The sequence below is a fragment of the Microcaecilia unicolor genome, chromosome 2, assembly GCF_901765095.1.
Source record: "Microcaecilia unicolor chromosome 2, aMicUni1.1, whole genome shotgun sequence".
Classification (NCBI taxonomy): Eukaryota; Metazoa; Chordata; class Amphibia; order Gymnophiona; family Siphonopidae; genus Microcaecilia; species Microcaecilia unicolor.
The window spans coordinates 279,761,496-279,777,421 of NC_044032.1; the positions used below are offsets into that span (position 1 = coordinate 279,761,496).

Consider the following 15,926-nt stretch of genomic DNA (forward strand, 5'->3'; position numbering starts at 1 on the left):
TGTAAAAAAGTATGACGTATTCCTGTCAAGTACAAAATTGGAGTATAACTGTCTGTGTATATTACTACTGATACTCCTTTAATAATTTACAATTAGTAATCATGAATATTTAACATAGAAGTTTAAAATAAGTATTTTTCACTTTTGGTATTGTGTATTTTTTATTTTTATTTATTTATTGCATTTGTATCCCACATTTTCCCACCTCTTTGCAGGCTCAGTGTGGCTTACAATACATCATGGATAGTGGAAGTGTGAGGAGAGTAGACATTTGGTGTTACAGAGGACTAGGTTACATGGTAGAGTAGTACATAATAATAAGAGTAAGGAAAAAAAAAACAGAGGGCATTAATTTACATTCAGGGTATTTGTGGGAAATTCAGATGACTTGGTCTTTGTGATAGGTCTTGTCGAAGAGATGGGTCTTTAGCAGTTTCCGGAAGTTGGTCAGTTCGTAGACCGCTTTCAGGTTACGTGGCAGTTCATTCCAGAGTTGTGCACTCCTATAAGAAAAGGTTGATGCATGCATTAGTTTGTACTTTAGTCCTTTACAGTTGGGGAAATGAAGATTGAGGAATGTGCGAGATTTTTTACCATTTCTGGGTGGTAGGTCTATCATGTCTGACATATAGGCTGGGGCATCGCCATGGATGATCTTATGTACTAGGGTGCATACTTTGAACGTGATGTGTTCTTTGAGTGGGAGCCAGTGTAGCTTCTCTCGTAACCCTCCTTTTTTTGTTGTTCAATTTTGGTGGAAATTTTTTAAGACTCTTTTTTTTAGTTTTTGTTTCAGTTCTTTGTAATAGTTTTCTGGTTCTTTCTTTTTTATAGAAAAAAGACATAGATTCCAAGCCATTATCTATATTAAACAATTATTTGTCATATGCAAATTAGTAGGTCCTACAAAGACGTCATGGTAGAAACCAGGTAATGTGAGCTGGGTCTAAAGGAACAAGAACTTGGAGTCTGCACCCTATCCCAACCCCATCACCACTTTCTAGTTCCTCTTGTACAAATATATTAAAGTACAGATTAAGCTATGCATAGGATTCCACAGATATTTTCCACAGTTTCCTTATAAACTCTAGTAGTATGGATTTCCAGGCCTTACCAGTCTGTCATCTTAACAACTTCCTGTCACCCGAGAATTCCTGATTTCCCCTCTTCTGATTCTTTATACCCACTTAGAAAGCTTGCTCAAATTTTGCTTGCCCTTCACAAACATCTGCTTCCACTAATACATTGATGTTAGTTATTTTTACGTTTTCTTTATTGAAATTGTTCAAAAATAAGCAAGTAATAATAACATACTTGTCCAGCAAATAGGATGATTACAAAATTAAAGACAAAATAGGAAAAGAAATTGAGAAAAGAGAAGCTATCCACTCTTTGTCCCCAATACAAAGCATCCAGCAGTAATATATTTGGGAAATTGTTAGTCATTTTTTTGTACCCCTAGAAAGAAGAGCAGAAGTTCAATGAATATTTTAGCTGCATTTCTCACTTGTAGGAAAGGCACTGTAGAATCTGAGCGGATAATTTTCAAAAGCATTTCTGTGAGTAAACCTGGGTTTTACTGGTGGAAGTAGGCTTTTTTAAAACTCCCTGCCCAATAGCACATAAGCGTATGCACATTGAGACTGGTTGCAGACAAAATACTCAAAAGCAGAGTTGGAGAGGAGTTTGCAATTTAGCACACTTGAAAATTCAACTGTATGGGGCCGATATTCAGACTGCAGGAGGCTATATGGGGCTGTTTCTGATGACTGGCCAATTTAAACTTAATTGACCAGGCCAATATTCAGCCAGTTAAGTTTAAAATGGCCAAACCAGTGGCGTAGCCAAGGGTGGGCCCAGGCCCACCCACTTTGGGCTCAGGCCCACCCAGTAGCAGCACACCTATGATGTGACTGGCAGGGATCCCAAAGCCCCACCAGCCAAAAACTCCCAACAACTGTCCCTCCTGCATACCTTGTAAATAGCAGATCTTCACCTGCAGTGAGACGCAACTGATACATACTGCTTGCTTTGGCCCCACAGCCTTCCCTCTGATGTATTCCCGCCTATGCGGAAACAGGTAGGTGCATCAGAGGGAAGGCTTTGGAGTCAACATGAGCAATGAGTATTAGTTGCTGCTGTCTGCTGGTGAAAATCTGTTATTTAAAAAGGTATACAGGAGAAGGGGCGATGTTTGATAGACCATATGGCATGCAGGTGAGAGAGGGAGAGACCAAATCACTTGTGGGACAAGGCAGAGTTCTTCTGCCCACCCATCTTAGGCCAAGGCCCACCCAATATTGGGTGTCTGGCTACGCCCCTGGGCCAAACACAGGCCTGCTATTTTGGCAGCCTGATTTGGCCACCAAACTAACCACTGATGCACTTAATATTCACGGATAGCTAGTTATATTGCATGATATAACCATTTAACTGCTAAGCAGTGACTGGAAATATTCTCCTGCTGAATACTCATGGATAACCGGTTGAGTGCTATTTAACCAGCCAGGAGCCATTGCTGGCTGGTTAAATAGTGCTAAATATCGAAGGAGGTGGTATGTGTATAAATTAACCCTAAGCATTTGTGTGCTGTAAAGAGCAGGTGTTTTCATAAGTGGATAATTTTCCTGTCGTAATTTTCAGACCAGAAGTACATAAATATTCATTTTGAAAATCTGGTCAAGTCCACACAGAGAAAAGGAGGTGCACATTTTCTACCTGTGCACACAGTTTCAATATTACTCCTGCAGAGACCTACAATCTCTCAGAATGGCTGCTGAGATGCTGAGGAGAACAGACTTTAACTTAAATGGTCTATTGAGTGCAGATGCGCATATATGTCTGCTGGGTTCTCCCTGTTACAATGCAGGTTTTCACAGATCCTATTTGCATACAATTTGTTTACTGCATCCGTATGCCGAAATTTGACGTTACACTTGAATTAGGAAGACTAAGCCAGTGTTTCCCAAGTCCGGTCCTGCAGTACCCCCTTTGCCAGTCAGGTTTTCAGGATATCCACAATGAATATGCATGAAAGAGATTTGCATATAATGGAGGCAGTATATGCAAATCAAGTTAATGCATATTCATTGTGGATATCCTGAAAACCTGACTGGCAAGGGGTACTCCAGAACTGGACTTGGGGAAACTCTGCGACTAAACCGCCAGTGCATGGCTGTAGTGCATTTACCTCGTCAATGCCCTTAAACATCAGATTGACGTTGGGACGGCTACTATTTACTTGTTTCCTGCGCTCACACTTGACCTGCCCAGCTGAGAGAATGGTATGCTCTATTCCTCAGGGGGAGATGAATAATACCGCAGTGACAAAAGTCTGCGACAAAGGACCACACTGCTTTGTGTGTCCCTTTATATTCCCCAGCGGATGCATTGGAGGATTTGCTAGAAACATGAGACTGGGGATGTTAGGTATAATATGGAGGGGTGTGTGGATGGGTTTTTGCCTGGGTTTTTGATGATGTTAGATCTCATTCCTGTTGTCACAGGGCAGGGGAGGTATGGGATATATTGACTGCTTAATTGTTATCAAAATTATAGGGACCCAGCTGTGTTGGTTCTTCTGTGGAGGGTCGAGGTTTTTAATGGGATTGAAGTTTCTGGTGTGGATTTTGACTTTTTGTGCTTTTGAAACTTGAAGTCTTGTTTGGTGTCTTGGAAAACCCATCGGTTCTAGCAAAGAGAACAACACAATAGTTTGAGCAATTGTGTTAGGTTTGCTGTACATGTAATTCTGGACATTAGGGAGGAGGTGATCCACCAAGGTGGATGAACACTGACTCCCATGAGAAATCAACAGATAAGGGAAAGTGGGAAGTGGACCAATGCCTTTAGGGAAACGGGATACTGGTGTACAAAGTACCACTTTATTCACAGACTCGACACAGTACCGTGTTTCGGCCACAGGCCTGCTTCAGGAATCTAAACAATAGGTTAAAAAATATAATAATTAAAAATTAAAAACTGCACATATACATATAAAATTATATAATAAATACATGCACATATACGTATAAAATGTGGCAAAGAAATATATCATAAAATACACAGACAACCTCTGAAAAATACACATATATAGTGCTATTTAAAGGGCAAGAGTCTCAATACATACCTGGGTACACATATATATGGACTCGTAATGTGTAGATGCAAATATGAAAGAATAAAAAATTAGCAGAAAATAACATGCACAGATAACCTCTGAAAAATACACATATATAGTGCTATTTAACAGGCAAAAAGTCACAATACATACGTAGATACACATATATATGTCCTTGAGGGCCACAACCCAGTTGGGTTTTCAAGATTTCCACAATGAATATGCATGGGATCTATCTGTGTACTGTGGAAGCAGTATATGCAAATCAATCTCATGCATATTCATTACAAAAATCTTGAAAACCCAACTGGGTTGTACCCTTTGAGGACTGTGGTAACCCACCCCTAATATTAACCATTATCTGGCCCAGCCTCTGCTTCTTGTAAGGCACATAAACCTTATCACATAGATCTGAAGACTGAGATCTTATTCCACGTATCTTGCTTAAGAGTGAGTCTCATTACTATCGTGGTATACCAAAAACTAACTTGTTTGAACACATTGCTGAGATTATAGTTAAATGTTAGCCTGCTTTTCCCGAGCCCATAGGTTTGGCTTGTGCTAAGACTGTTATGATCATGCACCTGCCATTTTAATTCTTTGATTCTCAGCAGCCTTAAGGGAAGTTCCTTTTACTAGAGTTTTCCATGGGGTTATTTTGGGCTACCCAAGTACCACCTGCGCTTATCCCAAAAATTAATTGACACTAGTTCTTCTGTGGAGGTGGTGTCTGAGCTAGAGAGTTGCATGGGGACAGAAATCTTACCCATCCCCGCCCGTCCCTGCTAGAATCTCACCCATCCCCACCCGTCCCCACTGGAATCTTACCCATCCCTGCAAAAATTTAATCTATCCCAACCCGTCCCCGCAAGAATTTAACCCATCCCCACAAGAATTTAATGGTACATAAAAAAAAATTCTGGTCAGCTCCCTCAGTCTCTCTCTGGATTTGAGCCACATCACTGTAGGCAAGGAAGGAATGGAAGCTGAAACTTAGAACACTCTGGTGTGCACATGTAAGATTTGTTTCTGATTTCTGGCACTGTGTGCTGAGAGGTCACCACATGCACGCGCCAGTAGGTTAGGTGACATCCGATGCTCTTGCCTGTGTCAGAGCTGAGGTCTGCGCATCAGCCCGGGAGCAAAGAGTATTAATTCTAACATAGTAAGTGACAGCAAATAAAGACCTGAACGGTCCATCCAGTCTGCCCAATAGTCACACTCATTATCAATTCATGATTAAATCAACGAGTGTGATATTATATACTTTCTTTCGTGTTTCTGGAACATAGACCATAGAAGTCTATCTGGCCCTATACTTATGTTCCAGCTGCTGGAGTTCTCGCTGAAGCCCACTCCAGTCTATTCGTCTTCTCATTTGTGGGATACAGACCGTAAAAATCTGTCCAGCACTGTCCTTATGTTCCAGCCACTGAGGTTGCTGTCTAAGCCCTTTCTAGCCCATCCTAAACCAGACTGCCATATATTAGACACAGACCATAGAAGTCTGCCTGGTATTGGCCTTAGTTAATCACAACCAGAGTCGCCATCTAAGTGTCACTTGACACATCCACACACATGCAGCCATTTAAGGTTAGGTTTTTTATAACTTTCATTTTCTAATTAGAGATCCTCGGTGTTCATCCCAAGCCTTTTTGAATTTCATCATCATTTGTGTCTCTTAACAGAAGACTTTCCACATTTGTGCTGTTAAAGCAAGGAGGAAGAGGAGGAGGAAGAGACAGCACTCAAGGTACTCGGTAGATGAGAGGCTGATGCAGTGCAGCTTACACTTCCACGGGAACCCCACAGAACTGCTTCCATCCCCGCGTGAACCCCGCAGGACCTACTTCCGTCCCCACGGGAACCCTGCAAAACTGCTTCCGTCCCCACGCGAACCCCGCAGGACCTGCTTCCGCCCCTGCGGGAATCCCGCTCCCGTGCAGCTCTCTAGTCTGAGCTATATGATTGGGGGGGGGGGGGGGGGGAAGAATAGAGTCTGGAACATAGCCACAGGTCCTTAATGGGAGGCACCTTGTGATCTCATTGTCCTCCACTGTCCCAGTACCTTTCGTCCTTCCTGCTGGCATGAAGATCCTTGGCTGGGGGAAGAGAGAACATGACCCATCAGTGGTGGAATGTTTCTGTTTCCTTTCTTACAAAGACTTTAGGCCTCTTTTTTTTCTCCTCTGGCAGTGATCAGATTCCCGTCCACCCATCCTGCCCTGTAGATAGGGAAGTGTGTGCAGTATTCTCAGTGGGATGGGGCTGATAATGGGGATGGTTGCAGCTGGGGGGGGGGGGGGGGGCGGAGTGCCTTTCCTTCCTTCCCTCAGGTCCACCAGGAGATAAGCACACCCAATAATGGGCTATTAGCAGTCATGGACTGACATTAGTGTCAAAGACTATAGACTGTCATTTGGACTAAATAAAGGACATTATTTACTGAAACTGGAGGTGGGAGGAGTGGTGGGGAAGGGATCAAGGAGGCAAAATGGGCAAATCATGTGACTAGTATGATGTACACCTTCACATTTAAGGTTCAAGAAAACATATAGGCAGGTGACTCACAAAATCCAGCACATATAGGCATAACTGTACTCTGTGTTTCATCACGATAGGAAACATTTATTAGAGCATAAATACATAAAGCAGTGGCCAGTACCTGTTAGTATGAACTGGAATTTCATTTAGTCATAGTATAAATATTGTTACGTATTGTCACCGGCCTCCCACTTTGCCATCTCTCTCCTCTTCAATCAGTAAAACTGCTGCGCGTCTCATTTTCCGCCAGAATCGCTAAGCTCACATTAGCCCTCTCCTCAAGTCACTTCACTGGCTCCCTATCTGTTTCCACATTCAATTCAAACTTCTCTTACTGACCTATAAGTGCATTCACTCTACCGCTCCCTAGTACCTCTCCACTCTTGTCTCTCCCTACGCCCCCCCTCGGGTACTCCGTTCTGTGGATAAATCTCTCTTGTCTGTCCCCTTCTCCTCTATTGCTAATTCCAGACTCTGTTCCTTTTATCTTGCTGCACCTCACGCCTGGAATAGACTTCCTGAGCCTGTACGTCTAGCCCTGTCTTTGGCCATTTTCAAATCCAGGCTAAAAGCCCACCTCTTTAATGCTGTTTTTGACTCCTAACCACTCCTCACTTGCCCTGTACCCTTTTATCCTCACCTTTTTAATTCCCTTACCTCTTAGTTGTTCTGTCTGTTTGCCTGTCCTATTTATATTGTCAGCTCTTTGAGCAGGGGACTGTCATTTTATGTATGGTGTACAGCGCTACGTATCCCTTGTAGCGCTATAGAAGTGATAAGTAGTAGTAGTAGTATTTAGGCTTCTCTCTCCTTCTTGCTCCTGAGGTCACAGGTTCTGTGCTGGCCTGTAACAAAGGAGGATTTATGCAGCAAAATGTGGGACCCTTTTACTAAAGCTTAGCATGCACTAATGGAATGAGTACACACTAAATGCCGAGTGTCCTATTTTATACCTACGGGCCACGTGGCACTTAACGCATGCTGGAATTTGGCAGCTAAGATTTAATGTTAAAAACTGCAGGCTCATGCATTAGGGCTGCAAAACCCCAAGGGAACAGTACAGTTTAGGGGGGTGAAGAACTTATATGCACGAAAAAGGAGCGAGACTTGAGTGTGATAGTATGCAATGATCTTAAGGTGCAATGAAAAAAGAAGACGACGCCTGCCCCCAAAGCACAACACAAGAACAAAGAAAAACAATTGGAGGAGACCAGTGTAATTCCAACCAAGGGAAACAATTCATTGATATTACTAAAAATATATAAGACACAAAGCCTGGTAAGTCCAAAATATCAAGAAGACTGAATGGACTTGACACAGTCCTGTGTTTCAGTGTGGCAAGCACCTGCATCAGGAGTCAGCTAGTCCAGTCTAGGTGACAATGGAAAATTGTTTGCCAGAGGGCAGTGCTAAAGATGTGCTGCTGCTTCTTCTCGTCACTTGGTCTGACCTTTTTTTGACAGTTTAATTTCTTTTATTGATTTTTGATACAGATACAATCAAGAGCTCACAACATAACAACAAGTAACATTTTACAAAGTAAGACAATACCGGAGCTCACATGTAAGAAGCAGCAATCTACATCCAGAATCAAATTAAGTGAAAACAAGAGAGAGGGAGGAAAGAGGAAAAGAAGAGGGAAAGGGGAGGGGGGGGGGGGGGGGCTGGAGGATACAAATCAAAGTATAAAGCATGCATATGCCAAAAAATACATCAAATTTAGTACTTATCTTTGTACTGTATCAAAATAAGAGACAAGTGGTAGCCATTTTTCCCTATATGAAGCAAAATGAGAAGATTTCTTTTCAAGGTGTGATTAGAATTTGTAAATTTGGAGCACTAAGTTCCACCATTCCTGGTAGGTAGCCTGATGTAAAGACTTCCAATGGATTACCTTCAATGCTAAAGAAACCATGGTACTAACAACAGCCCCTGGTCTGACCTTGTTTGATGCAACTTCCTGTGTGTGGGACTAAGCGGAGAGAAGGACCGGCAGCTGGAAGCAGCAGTGCAACTTTAGTGCTGCCTGCGACTCACTGGTTTTTGAGACGGGGGGGGGGGGGGGGGGAGAGATGTGGGGTAGGGAGGAAGAGAGAGAGAGCTGCCAAACATGCAGGCTGGGAGGCAGGGGGAGAGAAGAAGAGATGCCAAACCCATTGTTGGGGGGGGGGGGGGGGGGGAGGAACAGATGCTGGACCAGTTGGGAGGAGGGAGAGCTGCCATACCCACAGGATGGGGAGAGGATAGGAAGAAATGCCAGGGACATGAGGAAGAGAGGCCAAATCCATGGGGGGGGGGGGGGGGGGGGATGGGGGAGAAAGAGATACCAGGCCAGATGGTGAGGGGGGAAGAAAGGGATAGAGATGCTGGACTTTGGGGGGGGGGGGGAATGGAGGGTAGAGAGTGAGTGAACAGACTGTAGAGGGAGAGGGATCCCAGACCCATGGTGGGGAGTGAAGGAAAAAGAGAGAAAAAACGAGTGAGAGATGCTAGATCGAAGGATGAAGAGAGAGAGAGAGAGAGAGAGAGAGAGATATAGATATGCTGGACTACTAGGGTGGGCAAGGAAGAGGGAGAAATATTGACCCCAGGTGGGGGTGTCGTAGGAAGGGGGAAAGAGGGGATACGTGGAACAAAGGACGGGACAGGGACATGGAGAAAAGATGCCCTGTCCCTAGGCATGGAGGGACATGGGACTGGGGGAGGGGACAGGGACAGGGACAGGGACACTGAGAAGGCAGATAAGGAACATGAGAGAAGGATAAAAAGAGGGACATAGAGGAGAGTTGCTGGATAGCACAGTTAAGGGATGCAGAGGGAAGATGGGTGATGGACATGGACAGAAAAGAAGTGCCAAATGGACAAGGAGATGCTGACAAGGTAATTAAGAGAAGACAGTGGAAAGCAGAAACCAAAGACTGGGACCAATGTCATTAGAACAATAAAATTACCAAATGACAAAGGTATTAAAAAAAGAATTTTATTTTCTTTTTATTGATTAGAATAGTGAACCTATCCTGGGGGAACTGCAGCCAGATGGGTTTTCAGGATATCCACCCTGAGTATTCATGAGATTGATTTGCATACACTGGATATCCTGACTGGCTGGGGTTCTCCCAGGATAGATGTGGGAACCCCTGGATTAGAATATGTCAGTTTTTTGGAACGAGTTATCTGCCAGGACTGGTTTTAGATATGGCTGGGGTCCGCAAGAAAAGCCTCACTCATTGGCCTTCAGCTTTAGGAGAAGCCACCCTTGGCGTCTCTGTAAATTAAAGTTGCAAGCACACACACACACACACAAAAAGGAATGGGGAGGGGGTCTCTCCTGTTTCTAGAAGTGTGTCTGTCCTCTAACCCCGGAGTCAGTGAACAGGCGTTTAACCTGTTGTCCCTCTCTGCCAGTGAGAACAACAAGGCCCAGTTTCTGAGAGTTTTAAACTGCATTTATATTATGAAGGGGGCCCAATGTGCCCACCAAAGAGTTAACGCAGCCCTACTCCCCAGGCAGGTCCTCCCCTCTCTCATGTCTTCATACAATACACACATACCAAATAATCCTGCTTTCTCCAATCCCCAGCAGGAGCCAGAGCAGGGGGCGGAGAGCAGCAGGAGGAAGACGAAAACAGCACAATCGTGACAGCAGAGCAGCAGCACCCGGGCAGAGTTGCGGGACAGCAGGCGCAGACGGACGCGGGGGCAGCTGCTGATCGTGCCCCGGGAGGGGGGGCCCAGAGCATCCAGCGCTACTTCCTCCACCTTGTTTTGCTTCGTTCTCCCTCCTCTTCCTCGTCGCCCCGCTATGAGCACCCTGCAGCTCTGGGAGCAGCTGCGAGCCGGCAGCTCGGAGGTGGACTGGTGCGAGGACAATTACCGCATCGTGGGCAGCATCGCCGAGTTCTACAACACGGTGCGTGTCCGGGGCATGATGGAGGAAGGGGCACCGGCTGAGCTGCGACACCAGCCCACCCCCGACACACGCTTGCCCGCGGGTTTGAAGGGATCGGGGTGCTCTGCGCTTCTTTGGGTGCACTTTTCCTTTTGTGGATTTGTGTGGTGGTGGTGGTGGTGGGGGGGGGGGGGGGGGGTCTCCTGTGAAACTTATTGTCCCAGAACTAAGAGTGTGGACGAAAGGAGCCGGGGGGGGGGAGCCCCGTTAGGAAGTTGGTAGAAGAGTAGAGATCACTTCTGAGGACTTTGCCAATGTGGTCGAAAGTTCAGTCGCCCCGCATACACGGTGATCCGCTGCCGTACAGGATGCATGATCGGAGGTTGTTATTTACCAAGGGAAACGTGGAAAAAGGGGGGGGGGGGGGGGGGGGGGAAGGGCATGGTGTGGATTATGCAAAGATTGTGACAAAACGTTTCGAGGAAAGACGTGTCAAACCAGAGGCATTACAGCTGGCACAGTGGGCTTGGGTCGGAGTTTTGTTTGGCCTTGAGTTTTACCGAGAGACAATGGAGAGGAAAAAAAAAACTTAGTTACTTTTGGCTGCAACTGTTTACGCGTTTCAGATACACGTTCTTTAGTTGTGGGGTGAAGTAACACAGAGCGATCGCTACCCCTGTGCTTTCAGATAGGAAAGAAAGGCGTAGTGCATTGTTACATTTTTGTTAGGCAGTTTTTCTTTTCAAGCAGCGTGTGCAGCTGTCAGGTCTGCTTAACAAATACTCCAGCTGGAGTTTCTAGACCGGTCCCCTTTGTGACCTTCCAGCCTATGCTGTAGAATTGGATTAATCAGTGTTGACCTCCATACGGTTCACTTCTGCTTCTTGGGGCTTAAGTTACTGCCTTAGTTGGAATTGGGAGCTGCAACATTCCATATGCTCTGGAGTTATATTTTTGCATTAAAACATTGACATTTTTGAGTAACTCGTCACCACACGCAGCAACCGTGGGGCAATTTTTGAAAATTGTTTCTGCCTTCTGAGATTTTGAGCTTGGAAGTGGTGGATATGTGGGAAGGTGGTGGATATGTGGAATGCCCTCCCGCAGGAGGTGGTGGAGATGAAAACGGTAATGGAATTCAGCCATGTGAGGGATAAACACAAAGGAATCCTGTTTAGAAGGAATGGTTCCCCGAAATCTTAGCGGAGATTGGGTGGCAACGCCGGTAATTGGGAAACAAAACGGGAGCTGGGCAGACTTCTACGGTCTATGCCCTGATTGTGACTGAATAGATAGGGATGGGCTGGAGTGTAAATTTTAAGGGGCTTTGACGTTAGCTTTAGAACTTAGTACAAGAACAGTGCTGGGCAGATTTCTATGGTCTGTGCCCTGAGAAAGCCAAGGACAACTCAAACTCGAGTATACATATAAAGTATCGTGTTGGGCAGACTGGATGGACCGTACAGGTCTTTAGCTGCCGTCATTTACTATGTTATTATGAAGTGTGCAATGTTGAATTCTGGTTGGGGTTTCCTGAGCTCCCTAGGGTATAGCACTCAATGATTTAAAGCCAGCTGAAGTGACCTAGACTATAATATATGTAGCCCACACATTTCTATTGGTAGTTAATGGTAAGTTATATTCAGGTAATGTAGATATTCCCCTGCCTGTATTCCTGGGATTTACCATCTAAGTTTGTGCCTGAGGCAACACAGGGTGGTGAAGTGATTTGAAGGCTGGCTTCCCTAGTTCTTGTCCTGTTGCAAACTGTAACAAGTACTGAGTGAATCTGAGTCCTTTAGTTCTAGTTTGTTGTCTGGGTAGATGAGGATTCTCTGAAGGATTTTGCTAGGCCTGAGACCACTTCCCAGAAGCAGTGGCTACAGTGAAAGAAATAAGATGGAGTATGACATTGTGCACTCAGCCACCACACTGCACCCCCTCAGCAGTGTCTTGCCATTGGGTGGCTTGGACAGGGGTGGGGGAATCTTTTTCACCACAGGTCAGGTACCCTGATGTGATCCTTAAGTTGGATAAAAGCCTGACACGCAGTGTGACAGCTGTGCGTACCATTAGGGTTGAGAGACTGTGTAAACCCTCCTGGGGTGTTGTAGTCAGGCTTGACAGAAAGCCTCCTCCCCCCTCAGCCAATAGCTGCACCAAGTGGTGTGGGGGGGGTGGGGAACTGACCCCATAATTGCCATGTGAGGCAACTGGATTATTCATACCTGTTGTTGGGCTCCGTTGCTGTATGGCAGGATGCCTTGAATGGATGGATGGCCACAGACATTGTCAGTCTTGCTGGTCCTGTGAGATATTAATGTCAGTACCATGTTTGTTAACAGTTGGTTCAGGTATATTCCATTACTTATGCATATTAAAGTGAAAAATTTGATGTTCTCATCTTTTCACCCAGTAAAGCTGCAGCCAAGTGTTACCACTGATATCTGAGTGTGCAGTGTTGTTTATTTTGTTATTACTTTACCTGGGCCAGTGTCCCATCCCATCTTGGTGCCGAAGGGCTGAGGTGGTGGGGTGCAGTCCAGACGGAGGTTGAGGAGCTCTGGGTGGGGAGTCACAGTCGCCCATGTTATAATACATGGACAAAGGCAGTTTGTAGACGCAACACTTTTACTGAAGGTGTAAATTTGTTATAAATACAAACCATTTACTAAAGCTTTCTTTCCTCTACCAGCACACACTAAAGCCCATTAGTGCAGTCTAAGCTTTAGTAAAAGGGCACTGACATGATTGTGAAATAGGGGGTCAGTAGAAGAGATGGATCCACATTGTGCAATGAAATCATGTAATTGCTTTTTTTGATGGATTTGGTGTCTGGTCACAACCCCCCCCCCCCCCCCCCCCCCATTTTGAATTAAACCTGAGTGAGTACGCAAGGTTTCGAGACAGGGAAAGCTTGCCTCTAACTTCTTCATCTGGAAACTGTGCAGCATTTTCATTCCTGTTCTGGGAAATTTATTTGTAAATGTAGATGTAAAGACTAAAAAAAAAAATTAAAAAATCTATTGCCCTATTCCTTTTTCAACATTTTTTCACTTTTCTTTTTCTTTTTATCTTTCAGATCAGCAACATTTTATTTTTCATTTTGCCACCTATGTGCATGTACTTGTTTCGCCAGTATGCCACCTGTTTCAACAGTGGGATCCATTTAATCTGGGCTTTGCTTGTTGTAGTTGGTAAGTGAAAAAGTTCCGATGTAGGTGATTGTAGAGCTAGCTGCCAGGGAAAGCAGAGGGGTTGTGTTTCAGGTTTGTTTTCATTCTGTTTTTGAAATAGTGTGACTCTGATGCCTGGGACACTGGAACTCCCACCCCCCAACCTCCAGTCCCAATAAACTGCCTCCAGGGGAAACGCATTCTTGACATAATTTCCCTATCAACTTTGCGCTTCCAAGTGTCTTGCTTTGAGCTCTGTTGACAGGTCCTGGTAGATGGTCAAGTAGAGGCCTCTGTTTGCTAAGGGGTCTTTTGATTAAGCCGCGGTAGCGTTTTTAGCTCATAATAGAAATCAGCTGGTGATAAACGCCAAGAAGCCCATAGGAATATAATGAGCGTCTCGGCATTTACCACCAGGTGATTTCTACTGCGAGCTAAAAACGGTAACGTGGCTTAGTAAAAGACCCCCGAAGAGCTGAAAAGACATAGCCAGGTACTATAAATTTGGGTGCCGAAAAAAATGAGCACTGTTTATAGAATAGCGTGTAGCACCGGAATCTGCACCCAACTTTTGGAACGAGGATTTACGTAATTGGTGTAAATTAGACATGGATCCCTTCAAATTCAATAATACTGTGCTGATATTTAGTGAACGCCCCTGACCTGCCCATGCTCCTTCCATGGCCACGCCCTCTTTTCAGTTGCGCACTAAAAGATTTAAGCATCTTTACAGAATAGTGCTTAGAAAGATCCATGCGTAAATCTAAATTGTTGCCAATTAGTGCTAATAATTGATTGTTAGCGCCCAATGATTGGTGCTGATTGGCTTGTTACTCATTGCGCACACAAATTTGAGCGCCATATATAGAATCTGGGGGAAAGCCCCTGCAAACAAGGACCAGTATCGTTGCATGATTGGCATCACTAATATTGCTAATAATAATCAAAACTTTTACATACCACCAGATGCCATTGGCACAAGATGGTGTACACAAAGAAAACAAAGCGATTCAATCCAGTCGTTTGACCAGAAGTTAGATTTTCAAAATTTTAAATAATTTTTGTACCTCTAATTCCACTGAAAGGGAATTCCATAGACTGAAGAGGACCACATTAAACAAGTTCTTGCAAGTGGAAATTAAATGGATACAAGAAACAGAAGGAAGCTCAAACGTATTTATACATATTGAACAACTTATTTTATGTCCAAAATCCAAATAAATATGTATTGATGGCAGAATGTGGCATCATTTTAAGTTTAATACATTTGTGTAAGTATTTCTCCAGTTTCAAGGTTTATCCTTTGAGAAAGTCACATAGGTTGCGTTGCCACCAGATTAGAAAAAGCGATATGGCTCAGTTTGCTTCACATTTGGTGTCTGAAATTTACGACTTTGAGAAGAGTGGAGGAGTAGCCTAATGGTTAATGCAGCCGGGCTTTGATCCTGGCAACAAGTGTCAATTCCCACTGCAGCTCCTTGTGACCTTGGGCAAGTCACTTAACCCTCCATTGCCCTAGGCACATAAACTTAGTTTGTGAGCCCTGTAGGGACAGAGAAAGTACCTGCATATAATTTGTACAGTGCTATGTACATCTAGTAGCACTATAGAAATGATTAGCAGAAGAGGAGCATATTGTAAGCACACAGTTTGAAGTCGTCTCATGCAGTCAAATTTTTGTAAAGCATCTGGTTCATTTTTGTATTTTATTGTACCTGAATTGTAATACAGCCGTAAGCCACCTTGAGAATCATTTGGAAAGTCGGATAAAAAATTCGAAATGATTATTTTATCTGAAACGATTACCGCCCAGATTTTCCTATGACAGGGTTTTCAAGGCTCGTTATCAAGAGTCTGCAAATTCTGTGGCCCACCTAAGCCAAAGTGCCTATGTTTTACTGGGATTAAGCGTACATTTATTGTCAACCAACCCTATTCTAAGAGCACGCGTACAGTCGGATAATCTTTAAAGAGTACCATTATGATCCACCCTGGCTCTTTCGAGGATCTGAATGTCTCCTAGAGCAGGGTGCACAACCACGATCCTTGAGGGCCAAAATCCAGTTAGGTTTTCAAGATTTTCACCATGAAAATGCATGAGATTAATTTCCATGTACGGCTTCCATAGTATGTACAGTGGTGGAAATAAGTATTTGATCCCTTGCTGATTTTGTAAGTTTGCCCACTGACAAAGACA

General features: G+C 44.3%; 1 protein-coding gene across 1 annotated transcript in view; it reads left to right on the forward strand.

Annotated features, from left to right (window-relative positions):
- The first annotated feature begins 10,287 nt into the window (after positions 1–10,287).
- Positions 10,288–15,926, forward strand: part of ACER2 (alkaline ceramidase 2) — a 64,975-nt gene continuing 59,336 nt past the window's right edge. The window contains exons 1-2 of the mRNA XM_030192432.1: positions 10,288–10,574; positions 13,636–13,750. Coding sequence (XP_030048292.1) covers positions 10,467–10,574; positions 13,636–13,750 — 223 coding nt within the window. The 5' untranslated portion in view covers positions 10,288–10,466. The remainder of the gene's footprint in view (positions 10,575–13,635; positions 13,751–15,926) is intronic.